This window comes from Camelus bactrianus, chromosome 34, assembly GCF_048773025.1.
Source record: "Camelus bactrianus isolate YW-2024 breed Bactrian camel chromosome 34, ASM4877302v1, whole genome shotgun sequence".
In the NCBI taxonomy this organism is placed as follows: Eukaryota; Metazoa; Chordata; class Mammalia; order Artiodactyla; family Camelidae; genus Camelus; species Camelus bactrianus.
In genome coordinates, this window is record NC_133572.1 from 18,833,400 (window position 1) to 18,850,996 (window position 17,597).

At 37.9% G+C, this 17,597-nt stretch overlaps 2 protein-coding genes across 3 annotated transcripts in view; one reads left to right on the forward strand and one right to left on the reverse strand.

Annotated features, from left to right (window-relative positions):
• The window catches only part of FAR2 (fatty acyl-CoA reductase 2), a 123,876-nt gene extending 110,826 nt beyond the window's left edge, over positions 1-13,050 (forward strand). For both annotated transcript variants that reach the window (XM_074357797.1, XM_045510375.2), the window contains exons 7-12: positions 936-1,054; positions 1,933-2,000; positions 4,117-4,288; positions 6,818-6,947; positions 9,522-9,649; positions 10,616-13,050. In XM_074357797.1, coding sequence (XP_074213898.1) covers positions 936-1,054; positions 1,933-2,000; positions 4,117-4,288; positions 6,818-6,947; positions 9,522-9,649; positions 10,616-10,778 — 780 coding nt within the window. In that variant the 3' untranslated portion in view covers positions 10,779-13,050. The remainder of the gene's footprint in view (positions 1-935; positions 1,055-1,932; positions 2,001-4,116; positions 4,289-6,817; positions 6,948-9,521; positions 9,650-10,615) is intronic.
• Positions 13,051-15,511: 2,461 nt separating this feature from the next.
• ERGIC2 (ERGIC and golgi 2) overlaps positions 15,512-17,597 on the reverse strand; it is a 31,522-nt gene continuing 29,436 nt past the window's right edge. Inside the window, exon 14 of the mRNA XM_010946577.3 lies at positions 15,512-17,541. Coding sequence (XP_010944879.1) covers positions 17,479-17,541 — 63 coding nt within the window. The 3' untranslated portion in view covers positions 15,512-17,478. The remainder of the gene's footprint in view (positions 17,542-17,597) is intronic.

Consider the following 17,597-nt stretch of genomic DNA (forward strand, 5'->3'; position numbering starts at 1 on the left):
TCTCTGTTCCTCACCTGCCTTCAATTCTTGCTGTTTAGTTGGGTGGGGTGAATATTTGGTAACTTAGAACATAACTATTTTAACATGATCCCAGAGTGAGTTTTATTACATTGTTTGCAAAGCTGCGTATTTATTCAAATGTTCTAAAATTTTCCAAACTGGTTTCTTGTGTCCAAAGGAAGAGAATCAGTTACAAGAAAACAGAAATTAGGAACATCAGAAAGTGCTAATTACTGAGAATTGACGTTGGAAACATGCAGGGTATAAATAATTACTTCATAACGTTAATAAACAGGACTTTTCATTTATTAACTGACTTATTTATTGACACGACATTTATTAACATGAATAATTCCCAATTCTTACATCTATATAATATCAGTGATCTATAACGTAAACAAAGATACTGAACAAAAAGTAAATAATGGTGGCTTTTCCCCCAAGTAATAAAAAAGTTTTTGCTAAATAGGAGAATTTTATTCACTTAAAAAAATGTTTCTTAAACTTTTAGTGTCTTGTAAGTTAGAATGCACTAGCAGAAAACAACATCATTTAAGAAATGGTAAATTAATGGGAAATTTGGGAAATGTTAATTCTTAAAATGTCCTATGAATTAATTTTTAAGATGTGAGAACCTATTCTTGGTGTGTATTAATTCACTAAATACATTAAACCTCTCATAAATTGGAGGGATTTCACTCCCAAAAGGAACCTGAGGCCCACTATGGTCCAGGGAAATGCTGGCACTCGAGATGAACTTGACGGTGGAGACTGGATAGGGGCTGAGAGCAGTCAGCCCCAGCGCAGTAACCTAGTAAGCAGGGCATCAGCGTTAGCTGCTCTTACTAACAGCATTAGTATTACCTGCCTGATACGTACTTTCCCCCTGTTACTTACGATCTGGTTCAGTATTTCATGGCCTGTTTCCTTTGCAGGCTGGGAAGGGGTTTCTTCGGTCCATAAGAGCAACTCCGATGGCTGTGGCAGATTTAATTCCAGTCGATCTTGTCATCAACCTCACCTTGGCTGTAGGATGGTACACGGCAGTTCACAGGTTTGGATGCTTAAGCTGGTTTTCGAAGATTGAATGATGAGGATGGCGAATATGTTAGGCACCTTTCAAAAATACAGACATTTTATTGTAGACGACCCCAAATGTGGGAGGGTGCCTGTTTCAGCATCTCACATAGTCCCAGATACGCACTGAGTGGTCTTAGAAATAACACTTAGTACTTGGTTGATCATAAAATAATAAATTCTTTAAAGCATTTAACCACAAAATTCTTGATAACTGAAAAGCACTTTTTTCTATTCAGTAATCTAAAATGCAGCGTCCTTTTTTAAGGCAAATGAGGTAAAAGTGGGATGAAGCAACAGCATTTTTTTTAACTCCTCAGTTCCTAATAAATACTAAAAGTTCAGATCTCTGTGTTGGGGGTGGGGTGGGCTATTTTCTAGCACAAAGGGAAAATAATAAATTGTTTGTATATTTGGCTTTGTTAGTAAAAAGTAAGCAGAATTAATTTTTTCTTATTTGAAGTGAGACATTTAGACGTCTTCCAACTCAGCAGGGTTCAACTCGGATTTAGGAGAAAACATGGCCTATGCATTTGCCCCATAAAGTTGTCAAGAAGTTAGAAATTCAATCTGCTTTCTCATCGTCATGCTCCCTCCCTTTGCTCCATCAATACGTCAACCTGTTTGAGATCTTGTCCCCATACGCGTGCTCACACACACACCTGCACTTCTCCCGGTCGTCTTCCATTTTGATTATTAACCCAAGGAAGGAACCAAAGATGGAAGCATTGCATAGGTTGCCTAAGTCATAGGGATTCTTGGGGGAATAAAAAACAACCTTGTTTAAATGTTCTTCTCCCTCATCTGTATTTCATTAGCTCTCCATTTTGCTGAATTTATCTAACTATTTTCTAGACCTAAGTCAACGCTCATCTACCACTGTACGTCTGGAAACCTCAATCCCTGCCACTGGGGCAAAATGGGTAAGAGCTGCCTGCAGGATGGAGGGGCGTGCCTCCTAGGTCTGCCCGCTCGCGGTGAGCGCCTGCCATGGGGGAAGTGGGACAGGTGTGTCGTGGAGCTCAGAGTCTAATGGGGGCAGAGGCAAAACACAGGTAATGAGACAAAACTCATTGCAAATGGTGAGTGTGTAAGAGTTAACTAGAATGTGCTGTGGTACGTGAAAGAGAGGGGCCAGTGGGAAAATCTGCACGATTGTAAGCAATAGGAAGCCACTGGCTGAGAGATCTAAAAAATAAATAAAGCCCAGTGAAAGTCAGCAATTATGAGCAACGTCAGTGATAAAACACCCCCCCTGCTGAGCAACTGCTCTCAGGCAGACAAGCCCGCACCACCAGCTGCATGGCTGGGAATGTGAAATGATCAGTGGCCGAGCAGACTTAGAAGTGTCCAGTATTAGCTCATGTCATTGCATTGGTGATCATCTTTATTACCTGATGCAGTTAGCCACAAGTGTAACCTTGAAAGTATCTGGTTGAACTGAAGTAATTAATCCTGCATATAATAGAAAATTAGCTAACCAGACTTGTACTCTCCTTTGTCAATTTCAAAGTTGATTTTTTTTTTCTTTGTGAATATCTGAAGCTTTTAGATCATCGAGTTGTTCTTTGGCTATTATACGCTGAAAAAAAATCAAATTTGCTTAGTGTGTTAGAATCTGCTTTCCAAGTCAGAGCATTTTGCTGTTTTGCTCTGTTTGCAAAGTTACTACTTCAGTAAAAGTGAAATTATCTACTATCATCAGAGTCCCTTAGATCATATATCCAGTTATTTAGGTCATATAGCTAAATAATTCTAAGAATATTTGGAACCAAAAAGAAATCTCCTCTACCTCAATAACAAAATTAAGATAGCACTCATTAAAAGATGTGTTAATAGAAGCAAACAAGGTCTTTTAAACTCTTAAATAAAGAGATCCTTTATGTAAATTCCATTTCTGAGATTCAAAATGGTCTTCTTCGTGCTGAAAATATTCTACTACCTGTTTTATGGAATTATATACAATATCATAGTTGAAAGTTGTCTAGCATGCTTGCTTCAGTTTACATCTGAAGCCTGGAGAGAGTGCACCCTCCATTCAGCTCAAAGGGAAGCTGGATGGAGCTGCTGTCGAAGCAGAAGACAGGTGTCCTGAAGGTGCAGGGACCACCCCACTAGGGGTTCCTGAAGGTAAATATGACTCCATCCAGAAGGAAAAGACCCACGGAACGGGTGTTTCCTGAGAACCTTTTCTGTACAGGGTATACACTGTTCATACAGTTCCCAGGTAATTTTTAAGGAGGACAGTGATCATATTACGGTGATAACTGAAATCTTCATCATAATGGAATAATGAACTTAAGCATATTCTTTGTGAATTCTACATAAAGTAAAACCAAACTTGAATTCAAATGAATAGTTTGAAAAGAAGTATTGAATTAACAAATGTACATGAAAACCTTTAAACTAGGTTTTGTATAAGTAATGATATAAAAAGAAAAAAGATTAAAAAAAAAACAAAAAACTCTGGAGACAAGAGTAAGCAGTGGAGTCTGACATCCTCCCAGAGCAGGAGAAATAACACAGAAGTGAAGGACTGTGGTATTTAAAGTGTGTGACCTACAACCAAGGAATCCTGCTTTTATATTCTTTTACTTAAATATTTTCAAAAGTTTAAGTAAAATGTTCATTGTTCTGCAAGTAATGATCCAACCAAGGAAATAAGGCCTCCCCTAGGCTGTGTTCTGGGCTCTCAGAACAGACTAGATAACCTTGAAACTGAATGATGGATATTATTTTCTGAACAACACTTCACTGTATTGACTAAACCTATTTCTCCAAGAAGTCATTTTAGAGTAAAGGTTTCAGGAGAGGGACCCTATTCACATCATTTGATTTTGTAAGTGACCACTTGCACAGTAGAAAAATCTTAATATTGTTCTCGGAAATTGATTCTTGACTCTACACAGCAAATCCTCATTACTTATTGTTTTGACCCATTGCAAACGCCATCCACCAGAGTGGGTTTATATGCTCCTAGACTTAGGACTCTGAGGTTTTTTTTTTTATCGCTCCCCCCACCCCCTCTCCCCTGCCCAGGATTCCAAGTCTTGGCAACCTTTGAAAAAATTCCATTTGAGAAAGCTTTTAGGAGGCCAAATGCTGACTTCACAACCAACAACATCACGACCCATTACTGGAACGCGGTCAGCCACCGGGTCCCAGCCATCATCTATGACGTCTATCTGCGGCTCACGGGAAGGAAGCCCAGGTGAGAAGCTGGGACAAGACTTTTAAGAGTGTCTCTGCATGGAAGTTGAGGGCCCCAGTCCTTAGCCCTCCCATCAGCTGGGGACCAAAGGTGACAACTGAATCCTATATATATATATGGCAACCAAAGCAGTGAGAAGCCCCAAAGGACCTTAAAAATCCATTGTCATAATAAAGGAAGTTAAACATTAAGAAACTTGCTTGATGAAAGTCAGCAAGTATTCATCCGCCTAAAAAGAAAAACACCTGAGATTCTGTGTCCAGAGGTTTCTAAATTGTTAGGTAATCTTCAAATGCATGACAGCGGTCACAGCCTCACTTACGCACACATGGGGTGACGCACGGTGACCACACTTTCATTCTCACAACAACCCAAGGAGGGCAGTCTCATTGGCCCAGTTATGCAGATGAGGAAACAGAAGCTGAGGGAAGAATTTTAAGTCGCCTCAGAGGAAGTGACGGAGAAAAGGTTTGGAGAAACAGGAACTAGATGTACTGCCACCTGGAGATGAGTGAGGAGGTCCGAGGGAACGAGGTGGAGGGAAGGTGTGCTGGTGAGGCGGCTCTGGATAGAGGGTAAAGTTCAGTAAGTTGTAAAGAGGAACACGGGAGGAAGGAGCCTGACAGAAATCTTAATGTATCTTGTTTGTTAAGAAATTAGATTGTCGTGTTTGTGGGGAATGGGTAGTTTTGCTTCATGGTAGGAAATTTAAGAATAATCTTTATGGTAGAAAATACTCGAATCCTTCTGGACCCTTTCCTTCCCCAAGTGTGTCTGTGTGTAATCTATGCATTTACAACCATCTATGGAAGTATGTATAGTTTTGCTTTGAGGCGTGTGTGTGTGTGTGTGTATGTATAAATCAATCCTACATATGTTCTAACTTTTTCACTTATGTTCCATGAGCATCTAAGTCATTCTGCTAGCCCTGTCTTTTTCCCCCGTTACAATGAGGCAACGAGTATCAGTGCACATGCTTTTTTCTAGTATGTGCCACTAGATCTGGGGAGGATGCTGAGGGGTGGGGTTGCTGGACTGGAAGGTACGTGGGTTTTGTGACCGCCACCAGGTTACCCTAAAGGACGGCTCTGTCAGTTTGCACTACCACAATAGCGTGTGAGAGTGCGTGTCTGTTTTTCCCTCACCCTCATTAATACTTGGCAAAAACCAATCTTTTGCACTGTCGGACTGATGACAAGGAGTGGCAGCTCTTCATCACTCTGTGTCCCATCCCCTTGGGTGCTGGAGGGGCTGGGCTTTCGTGGGTTTATTGGACGTTCAGGTTTTTTCTGCTGTGAGTTGCCTGCTTCTATTTCTCATCTATTTTTCTATTGGGTTGTACTTACTAATTTATGGAAACATGTGTCTGTAAATATATATAGTTCACATATTTTCTCCAAGTCAGTTTCTTATCTTGTAGCTTTGATTATGAAGCTTTTTTAATACAAGGGAAGCTACATATAATGGAGGTCGTAAGTGCATGGAGTTTGGAGTCAGACTTACAGATGTAAATCCTGGCGTTACCGATTTAGCCATGTGAGCCCTGGACGACTTAATCTCTCTAAGTCCTAACTTGTAATCATACCTATTTTATAGGGTTTTACATAAGAATATAATAATCACTATTATTACTAAAAAAGGTTTAAAATTTTATGTGATAAAATTGCATACAATAATTTGTTTTCTAAATTGTTGTAAAGTTGGGGAGTTTATACAGCAGAGTCCTGACCACGGGATTAGAAAATGTGGTCCATATTAAGGAATGGGACACTGGGTGAGATTATAAAAGCAGAGGCTTTTTGAGGTCTGTCAAAATTGGATTGGAATTTTGACTTTGATCCTTAACTACAACATCACGGCCACTTAATCTTTCTTAGGTTTACTTTACCGATTCATAAAAATGCAGATAAATACCTAACAGGGATGTTGTGAGAACTAGTGCAGATAATATTTTTAAAAGCACCAACACTGTGCCTAACTGTGTAGATTATCAACAAAGGAGTTCTTTTCCCTCTAAATCTGCGCTGCAGTTAACAGCTGTTTTTGGTTGACCAGATGCTAACACAGTCACCACTTCTGTCCAAAAGTTATACACTGAGACCACAAATCAATCCATTTCAAAGGAAAAATTCCAAGCACATGCAATGAAGAAGAGAAATAAGCTTTCTTACTGTCCACCTCAGAATTCAGAGAATGAACAGTATGTCTTTAAGGGGTTGGCTATCTGGCTCGGCTTTTTAAACGTTTACAACTCTTGAGAAAGAGCTGGTAGGAAAGAGAAGGAGACGTTTGGTGGTATTAAAATGCCTGAAGGCACAGGTTCATCTACAGTCATCCCCTTCCCTTCATTCAATAGTTAGCATGGAAAGAAAGAAAAAAAAAAAGAGTTTAATGAGGGATTGGGAGAAAAAGGGGAGAAATAATCTTTATATTTTTTCAAAGACAACTTGTCCTTTATCTGGATAGAGCTGCGGGGAAGCGGCCATCTGTGGTGCACTGACATTTGCTCCTGTCTGATCTTTGCCTCAGGATGACCAAGGTCATGAATCGGCTTTTAAGAACCCTGTCTATGCTTGAGTATTTCATCAACCGGAGTTGGGAGTGGAGCACGTACAACACGGAGATGCTGATGTCCGAGCTGAGTCCTGAAGACCAGAGGGTGAGTCAGCCCTGCCTTACCCACGGGAAACCCTTACTCACCCAGAGTTACAACTGTCTGACCTAGAAAGCTGATGAGTAAAGGAAGTTTGCATACACATCTTTTTTCTTTTCTCTTTTTTTGCTAAGAAAATCCGGGATAGTTAAGAGCTCTAGGTTCCTCACCGCTGCTCTGCCGTCCTGTTTCACAGACTTCGTTTTAATCCTTTGTTAACCTTCGGCAGCTGTTACCTTTTCGACAAACCCTCACTACCTCTCTCTTTCCCCTAACCTCCAAAGCATGTATGACTTAAGTGAAAAATAGTAATTTTATTGCTCAGAAACTCTCTCATCCACTGTTGGAAATCATTCTGCATCTCCAAAGCTACACACAGTTCCTTCTTCCGTTTTTAAAGCTCCGTGCCCCTGCGTTCCGGCCCAGCTGAGCCCTCCCTCCAGCAGCCGTGCCCTCTCTAACATTTTCAGCCTTCATCCTTATGATGATTTCTCTGGAACAGTGAAGATTTTTATTTCTCAAGCCAGGACTCCACCTGAATTGCTTGGTGTATCAGTGCCTTTTGTTTCTGTATATTAACCTTCCTCACAGGCACAAACGTCAAGTCTGGAATTCCTACGTGTTCTAAAATTCACAAATACAGAAACCTGTATTTTGTACGTGTCCCTAGCTGTGTTTCCTCAGGTCATCTGTTCCCTGAGTATATCCTCAGTTTTCAGTTAAGCTTTAAAAGTTTTCATTCTCTTGGTTGACACTTCCCACTAAAATTTTTTAAAAGAAAGAAAAATTTCTTGGTTTATTATGTACTTGCCAGCAAATAGAAGAAACCAAGTCATACTGAGAAGTAAATGTCAGATGGCTAGCTGGCCTCACCTGCTTGTTCCAACATTCCAGCCTCATAAAGCATGATTCAAATCCAAGTCCCAGAATTACTTCCCGCTGTGGAGCCAAAGGGTTATTTGCAGTCAGAAGCCGTAAATGTTCTGTTAAATACACCAGTTGAGATTTAGTGATATTGTAACCGAAATCATTGCTGACCACCTCTAAACTTGACATGAAATAGAGCTGTTTTCAGAAATGTTTACATGCCTTGTATAGACAAAATCCTTCTAAGCACCTGTGTTTGAAATTCATGGATAATGATCAAACTAGCTTATTTTAAAAAAAACCTCTCAAGTTATTATAAATTATTTTTTTAATTAGCTTCAAATTTTATGTAGGCTTATCTTTATTGCATTTTCTTCATGGAATTTACCTAAATAATTCAAAAGGTAAAAGCTTAGAGTTCCGTTTTTGACACTTTACAAGTACTTTAACCTAAAGTAACTAAACATTTTGTGAAAAAAAAAAAGATTCAAAGCTATAGTGGTTTAACATATGCTTTCAAAATATATTAGCAAAGGTAATAGTCCTGAATACTTGGGTGTAATTGCTCAACTCTGGTGTGGCTCAGAATTCAGTTGAGATATGCAATATGGAATGAGGATTCCAAACTAGGGCTTCATTGAAATCTAACTTATAAATGTGAAATAGCATAAAAAGAAAAGCCTCTGTTTATATAGATGAATAAGTAACATTTAGTGATACTGTGGAAAATAAACATATCCAAACAAAGCAATACATAATTACTTTTGGAAAGCAATTCAGCTTTTGGACAAGCCTATGAATCTCTCTGGAACTTGTTAATCTCATCTACCTTCTTTGTTAGTAATCTAATTTATTTCACAAAGATTTGAGATAACTTGCAATAAATATATGTTATAAAAGAACAAAACAGAAATAACACATCAAACCAGGGGAAATATGTATTAAAACATGAAATCAAGAATAAGAATTAAAAAAACCAGAATATTTATTTGTAGTCTACAGGATCCCACCAAGTCACGGCAGGTAAGCAGATTCGTTCTTAAGATTTTTGGTGGCAAAGCAAAAAAGAAATAGAGTTTCATGGCATTCTTTAAGAGGAGAAAATATACAATTGTCCTAAAAGAAGCAAAGCTTTTCTTACCACTCTAAATGTTCCTTAAGGGCTTCGTTTAGTGGTACACGAAGAGACATAATGGATAACATCTCTAAAGAAAATACAGAATATAAAATCTGCTAAATTAGTCCTTAAGGCTTTGTTTCTCAAAGTTTACCTTAATAAGCATAATGAAGTAGTGACATTGCAGGGGAAAGTGCTAGGTTAAGGAGACAACACTGAAATTTAATGAAAAGGTAAAGATATATAATCTGTTTTGGTCCCTAACACTATTTTATCATTAGAAAAAACAATTAAGCCTCATATACTTGAAACGAAATTAGCTTTCACCAAACTAACACCAGTTCCTTTAAATTTCCAAGACTTCCTAAAGGTCAAATGTTTGTGCTTGATCCACGTTTAAACATTCTGATGTAAGTGGTAATCCAAACTGTCACTGCCTTTAAAATAACAGCTCAGATAATCTCCTCTGAAGGGGTGCAACCTAAATCTTCCAAACTGAGCATCACTCATTTATGTAAAAGAAATGTCATCAAATGGACGAAGTGATTGTCAGGCAGTGCGGTTCTGATAGTCTATACCCTCTCCTTGCCTTTCAGGTATTCAACTTCGATGTGCGCCAGCTGAACTGGTTGGAATACATTGAAAATTACGTTTTAGGAGTTAAGAAGTACTTACTGAAAGAGGATATGGCTGGGATCCCAGAAGCAAGGCAACACTTAAAAAGGTAAGTATATCAGTTAGCATATAATATATAAGTTTTATATATATATATATATATAATATATATAATATATCAGTTAGCATTTATCGAGCACTTATGATGTGTATCTGATTCTATACCACACGTTAAATTTGAGTGGGGAGGGGAGGAATTAATATTTTTTGAGCCTTTATACTATGTCCTGTAATACACTGTTTTCATTTAGACTTCACCACACCCCTATGAGGCAGGTATTATTTTTGTTACCCCATTTTTATCAAAGAGCTATTTAGGTTCAAAGAAGGTGAGAGGCAGGTCACACATGCTAAGTACAGGAGCCAGATTTGGACCCAACTTTCTCCGTTTCTTTTACTACATCCTGTCGTAATGTGATCTAGAGACAGAAAACCCAACAGGCAGGAAACCTGATTGAACTATTTAACACGGGCAAATCAGTTAACCACTCTTTAAGTCCTTCAGCTGCCTGAAATCTTTCAATAATTAATCCCTAAGGGACAAAGAATTATAGCAGTCTGGGATAATTCTGGTAGAAGCAAAGGGGTTTTAAAGCAGAGATGATAAGGATGGAAAAGTAAATTGCAGAGAGAGAGAGGAACTTTGAATAGTAAGCTAAGAACTTCAGAACTTACCCTCCAGTGAACAAGAACCAGGGAAGACTTGTTATATACAGTAATATGATCAAAGTGTATTTAAGAAAGATTATGTTAGCTGTGTTTATAAGACAGGTTAAAGCAGAGAGGGATGAGAAAGAAACTAGTCAGGGGAATGTTGTAGAAATACAATTATTCAGAAGGAATGTGGTGGAAATGAAAAAATATTAAAATCAAAAGGCCATCAGGCTGTGCCACATACCCTGCGAGCACTTAACTGTTTGCTGGTCACAGCCAGAAAAAGATACATTTATGCTTCAAATAACATAGTTGCGTGTTTGGTACTATTTTGACTTTGGTTGTACATGTCTGTTCCCAGGCTCCGAAATATTCACTACCTCTTTAATACTGCCCTCTTTCTCATCGCCTGGCGCCTTCTCATTGCAAGATCTCAGGTGGCTCGGAATGTGTGGTTCTTCATCGTGAGCTTCTGTTACAAACTCCTCTCCTACTTTAGGGCATCCAGCAGACTCAAGGTGTAAGAACATTTGGCAACCTCCTTTTATACGGAACCTCACAGATACCTCCAAAACAGCAACTATGATTCTCAAGATTAGGAAGTAACAAATATGCCCAAACTCATTACCTGTCGAATGTGCTGTCACGTATTCATCCTTATTTCTTAACTACATATTTTTATTTCAGTGAGAGAAGGAAAGTCATATCCTAGTCTATAATCATACATGTTTTAGGGGAAAAAATTGTTTCCAGATTGTTTACTAACACTATTCTATGCCCTCGAACATAAAACACCGAAGTTCACCCATCTTCCTATATTTGGCTTTCTTCTCCATGTGAGAAGAAATTTCAGCTCAACAAACATGGCAGAACACATGATAGAAACTGAAATATGCTCAAGAAAAGCAGTTCTAACCTTGGAACCATTCTAGTGCATCCAGTCTAAAGGTTTAAAATCAAGATAAGTAGAGGATGGAAGATCACAGCAAGCTCACGGATGCTGTAAGAGAAGCAGTTCTCCCCCGAAGTGCCTGCTTCCTTTTTGTGTTTTACCGTGGAGTTCTGGTTGAAGGACAGGGGCATTTGAAAAGCGGGCTCACATTTAGCCTCTCCCTTAGCTATACCCGCCTCCGAGACATAAAAAGAACCAAGAGGTGTCAAGGTGTCAATAATCATGGATCGAGTGAGGGCTCAAGCATATTTCACTGGGACTCAGTTTATTATGCTTTTAAACAAAAACGAATCTCGTAATTTTGACTTTGACAACTATTATTTCTAAGCCTTCTGAATCACCGATTTTCCTGAATCCTCTTAAGAGTTTCCCTCTTGTTCATTAAAGTCTCCAAATCCCTTATACTTAAGCTCATACTGCTCAGGCCTCAGTGAGTGACTCATGCGAGAGCAAGGTCCTGGGCTAGGAGCATATAAAAACCCAGTCTCTTGACCTCTGCCACCGAGGAAAGCAAGATGTCCAATGTATTTTAAGTGCCGGCCTTAGTCTCCCCGCATAGTGGGGAGACCGCTGTTTCACCAGGACTTGCCAGTGTCTCGAGCGCTCCAGCTGCAGGATGCTGCCCGTACGATGCGCCGCAGGAGAGGGCAGACTTCGTTCAGTGACTCTAAGCTTAGAGAGTAGGTGCTGTTTGCTTAAAAATATCTTATGCAAAATGCAAATGAATTAGTAAAAACTATTCTCAAATTCCTATGTTAGTAGCTGTTTAGCCCAATGGTCCTCATATTTGAGAGATCACTGCGTATTGATTTACAGCATTTCATGTTAAAAACATGGAATACGATTCAAATAGAATTATCTGGGGCCTAAGCAACTAAAAGTAATTACTAGAAAACTACACAAGCATAAAACGTTAACAATGGCCGTTACATTTACGCTCACTCTCTGGGATAACTGATTAATGCTGAGAAAGGCACATGAAGGCAGCGGAAGCATGCAGGGCTGCGCGGGCAGCTCTAGCCCAGTGCTGAGATTTTTCTGAATCCCATAGAGGGCGTTTGGGGTTGGGGGGGGGGGGGCTCTTCTGGGCAGTGTCTTTCTCGATCTCATCTAAGTTCTGGGAACTCCTTTCCAGGGCAGACAACCTAGCTCTGAAGCAAAGCACCTGGTGGGCTTCAGTTTGAGATGTCTGTGCAACACTTCTGAGTTACATTGATTAAGAGACAAACTGTAGATAGGATAAAAATGAAATCAAGATATACTTCAATGGCATTGGATAAAGCATAATAGTTCTAAGAATTGACTATCTTTTGATTATTGTATGTTTCACCAATTCAATAAATTTCACTGATCAAGGATTCACATTCTGACTTTTGATTAAATGAAAATCTGAATTAAAAAGTGGTTTCCTCTCTTCTAGCATTATCCCTTTAACTGCTGACCACTGCAGCAGATCGCCTTCCTCCCTAGAATATGGTACAATCTAAGGAAACCACCGGACGAATATACACACATTAACACAATGCTTCATTCTTCCTGACACCATTGACAGGCTGAAGCTCGCTCTGCCTGAGCCATTGGAGAAATGACACAAAGTTCTGGTGATGATTAAGCAGTAAAAGTAGGCATCTGCATGAAAGAAAATCCCTAGTTATTTTATATCAAGCCCAATTATCAGTTGAGTGCCTAATATACATAACCCAATGAGAAAGAACCTTCTACTTTTAGGGGGAAGGGGATAGTAAGTACAAAGAAAAGGTGTATTTAAAAAGTTTCGGTAATCCCTATATTTCTCACTGACAAGATAACCTGATACAGTAAAAAAAAAAAAAAAAAAAAAAAAATCACAGAGTTGAAGATAGCCACCACCTGAGGCAATTAATACTAGAAAAAGTTGAGATGGAGAAGCACACAAATCAGAAAAAAATCTTACAATTTTATACTAACCTAACATCATCACCTCCAGTTAACACCTCGTTTAAGTAACTGACTTAGAATCTCAGGGTAAATAGACTGATCTGAGAAGGGACTAATAGTGTGTTATCTCACAGAGACCGTAACAATCAGAGTGGGTCAGCCTAAAGTTTCCAAAAATATCAATCATATTCAAAGTTCACATGAATCATATGCAAATTTCCACAGCTACCTATGTTCTGGGAATTAAGCAGATGCCTACAGTAAAAAGTAATGATGGTTCCATGTGCCCACATAGAGGAATGGGAAAATGCTCGATGCCTGGATTACCTTTTTAAAAATAGAACAAAACCAGAAATTGCTGGTTTTAAGATGTAACTGGCTTGAGAGACAGGAGCGCCCTGTGAGGTGTAGATACAACCACGGCAAAGGACACTTAACTGCAACTCAGTTTTAACAGCTATGAACAGCTCTTCTGACACACAGATAAACAATTTAGGTGTGTCCTACCTTATTTGAATGATCAGTTCCAACTTGAAACTGTAAATGAGTTGGAGAGACGTGAGGTTGGGCAACTTTCGCCAATTCTAGAAAAACACCTTAAAGAAATGAAAGGTATGTATAACACCAGAAATCACCAAACTGATTTGCCTAGCTGCTGGAAAACAAAATAGAATTCACAAAATACTTATTACATGATTACATGCTGTGTTGCTGAGGGGCTGCTTTAGTAGGTAGCTTTTATTAATGCATCCTTTCCCCCACATCTTCTCACTCTGAGTTTTACCTTAAAATTATTACCCAAATAGCAGAAATGAGTTACGATGTTTGCAAGTTTGTTAATCCAATTTCTTTTGATAAACATCCAATACAGCTTGGAGTTGCTAAAACAAAACTACTTAAATGTTTTGCTGATTATAATCTTATATTCAGTTGTTTATACAGGTTTATAAACTTGAGTCAACTGCTCAATTTTCATCACTCATTCATTCTTAACATGAAAAATATAAAATAAACCCAATCTCATAATTAAGCTCCATATGAAGCACATGGAAATGTAACAGTGATTAAGATTGCTGTAGTTTTCCTAAGAGGAAAAAGGAGCCTAAATAGGAGGAACTGAGGCTCATTTGGGGGTACATGACCGTAAAAGGACAAAGAAATTGTTGTATAATTGATTTTATTTAGAGTCCAAATGTTCAAAGTTGAGACACTAAATGAGTCTTTTGTGTTTTTTCTCTTAAAACAAACAAAAAACTACAAGAAAACCAAAAACTTCAAGGCAGTTTGTTTCCAACTGATTTCATCACTAAAATATTTCAAAAGGAGGGTGGAAACTATAATAAAGAAATAGTGCTTGGATATGAATCCAGGCTTCACACCATAAGGTGGTGACAAACGGTGACCTACTGGGTAGGGTGCTAAGGGTAACTCTTTGGCTTGAAGGTCTGCTAGAGCTCCAAACAGAAGCGGGAGAACTTAAGTACTAGGTTAAAGGGTATGATGACATTTTAAAGGTCCTAAGGCTCAGGTTTAAGTAATTTTTAAACAATCAAAAATATGCATCTTGAACTTAAGTTTAAGATTCAAAGTTTTAAATTCTGTAGCAAAGGAACTGCATGTAAATTTACTTTTTCATACATGAATTACTAACCCAAGACATAAAAAAGATAATGCATAATATATCTCTACTTATACCATTAAAAAAATTAGATCTTAGTCATTCCTTTATGAATTCCAAAGTTAAGTTTGTATTCAAGATTGTAAACTTTGCATTATTAAGTTATTTATTATAAAAATTCAGTGCTTTCTATCATAAAATGTATATGAGGGAAGTGTAATATTAATCATCCAAGTTGAGAATTAGAAATAATTTTGTCATTCTAATACTGCGTTAAGCTTTTCCCAAGAGGTAGTATGAAGTGTACAAATGCTGCAGCAGAGAATTATGCACCGAAACATTTCATCTCTTTTATAGGTCAATGTGTGCAAGTGCAATTTTAAAAAACCCAGTTCACATAATTGAGATCTCAACTTCTAAAATATTCAGGCTGGCATATGTACATACAGATATTATGAATGCCTTAACATGAAAAGGATTGAGTAATAAAGTTGGGTGTCCCACTGGAGGCACCCCCCAGGCACAAACCAAGGCTGCACACTAGATAGGTCTGTACAGTGTTCTCTACAAAGGAAAAGAAACACTCAAAAACTCCTAGTAAATCCTAATACACGAGTACACATCATCATCCATCATACAAAGGGCTAGTCAGAATCTCAACGTTCTGATTGCCGAAAATCTGACCCTGACTACTCGAGTAGTTTCAGGCGGAAACCCTTCTTATTTTAAAATGGAAATCAATGGCAAAGTAGGATTTTGCTTCAGAGAAGTTCCTTTTATAATCAGTTTTAATGGGGCAGATTAATTCCATAAAAATTTTAATATATTTGGAAAACATGGAAACAATTAAAAATTACACATAAGTACCAAAATAATTTTTAAATCCTTCTTAAAGATACTTAACTGTTATAACCCTAGTTAAAAAATAAATAATTCTAAATCAACATTGTTTTTCCTATTAAAAAAAACTGAAACTTGATTGAACTTTCTGACAAGCAGATTTACAGAGCCAACATTCAGTCTAAAATAGCTAAAATTCTAATTCTGTCTAGTTAAAATTCCTTTTCCTAGTCTAACTTCATTAAAAATGACATCTGAAGAAAAGAAATCAGAAATACAGAGAAGGCTTATTCATTAGTTGGAATTTTCTAGATTCAAAAATCTTTCAAAGCATGTTAATGGCTGTTAATGATAAACTGTATGTTTTAAACAATGATGTTTCTGTTACTATCTGTGAAATACCATTCTACCTAAGCTTTACTGAAAAATAGTTTTATCGGTATTTCTTCTCTCCATTGCATTGTCTGCCCAGACTATTTTCAAGAAAACATTTTTTTTTAACCTTTTAAAAGAAATCAATTTGAAAAATTCTAACTTGTGAGGTCTTATTCTCTAAAATCCATCATTTTTAATCCAGTCTTTTAGTTTTGGCCTTGTTACTTCCCTGGAATTTTGTTTTCGATTTCCCTGAATGATTTAAGCCATGAGGACTGGTTGATGAATCTTCTACTATCAGTAACTATTACAGAAGGAAGAGTAATGTTGGCACACGTATCCCAAACTTAGTCATAACGGCACCTGGGGGATATACCCCTCTCATTATTTTTAACCTTTTACAGTATGGAAACTTAAAAGCAACCCTTAAATAGTAAGAAAGCTAGACTAACACATTCTAATACAGAATCAACCACATTCAGCACAATCTGAATGCAAATACTTCTTTCATAATACAGTTTTACAGTTTAACGGACATTATTTAATATGATAATCTCAGATCTGACATTATCCTGTTTTAAATATTTGCCTCACGCTTCTATTTAAAGTTACCCCATTGCCCACTCACAACACAAAGTACTTTTCCTCTTAATATTTTACAAATTGATCATTTTCATCATTAGTGGATCTTTTTATCACTCACCCCCTGCTCCCAAAGTTTACCAGTAAGAATCAGATTAAGAAACTTAGCATCTTTCTAAAAAATGTGCTTGCTTCTCCCTGTGTAAGTGCCCACCATACAATCTGTGAATGACACCTGTTTACCTAGTACAGCATCTGCGTATCTGCCCCCCCGTAAGAATCCCCCTTAGTCTTTCACAGTCCTGCCTGGAACAATCAGAAAAGTCAATAGCCAGAGAGTTTCAAGAAAAGCAGTTACCGTCTTAAAACCAAACGATTGGAATAAATGGTCCTGGCATTATGGCTTAACAGTAATATGGCTATAACACAGGGACCCCTCCCTCTTTTCCTTTATTAACAATGTGACTAGTTTTAAAGTCTAGACTAGTTTTCCATATGTTTTACATATTTTTATTCTGACATCGTATCTTTTAAAAACAAAGAGATGCAAACATTTGCACTTATCAATGCCTTTTTCTGCAGATGTGGTTTGACTTCTTTCCTTCAGGCTCTTTGTCTTCAAGAAGCGAGGTCTGATTTCAGCACTGCCCACCTGCTATGACACTGTCAGACGGGGGCCATCTTCGAAGCAATACTCCAGTTGGGCTTATTCAGTGATTAGATTAGCTGCATAATTTCTTCTAGGACATTTGTAACAGACACAACATATATAGGATTTCAGTTTGGGTTTGTTTTTCTTGTTTTTCTTTTTTTTTTTTCTAGGTGTGATTCCTGTTTCTCAGTCATATTTTTTTTTCTTTGAATATATTGCACAATATTTTATTATTAAAAAAGGTTTCATGTCTCAGGCAAAAAGTTCTTCTCCTTCACTTGGGAGGTGCTAATGTGTATTGTTTTCTAAAAGAGGTAAGTGGTTGTCTGTGTGGCCGTCTTCAAAGGGGACCTAGGGAGGGGAAAAAGACCGAAGCATTAGTTTTACTTACACTATTTCCCCTAGAC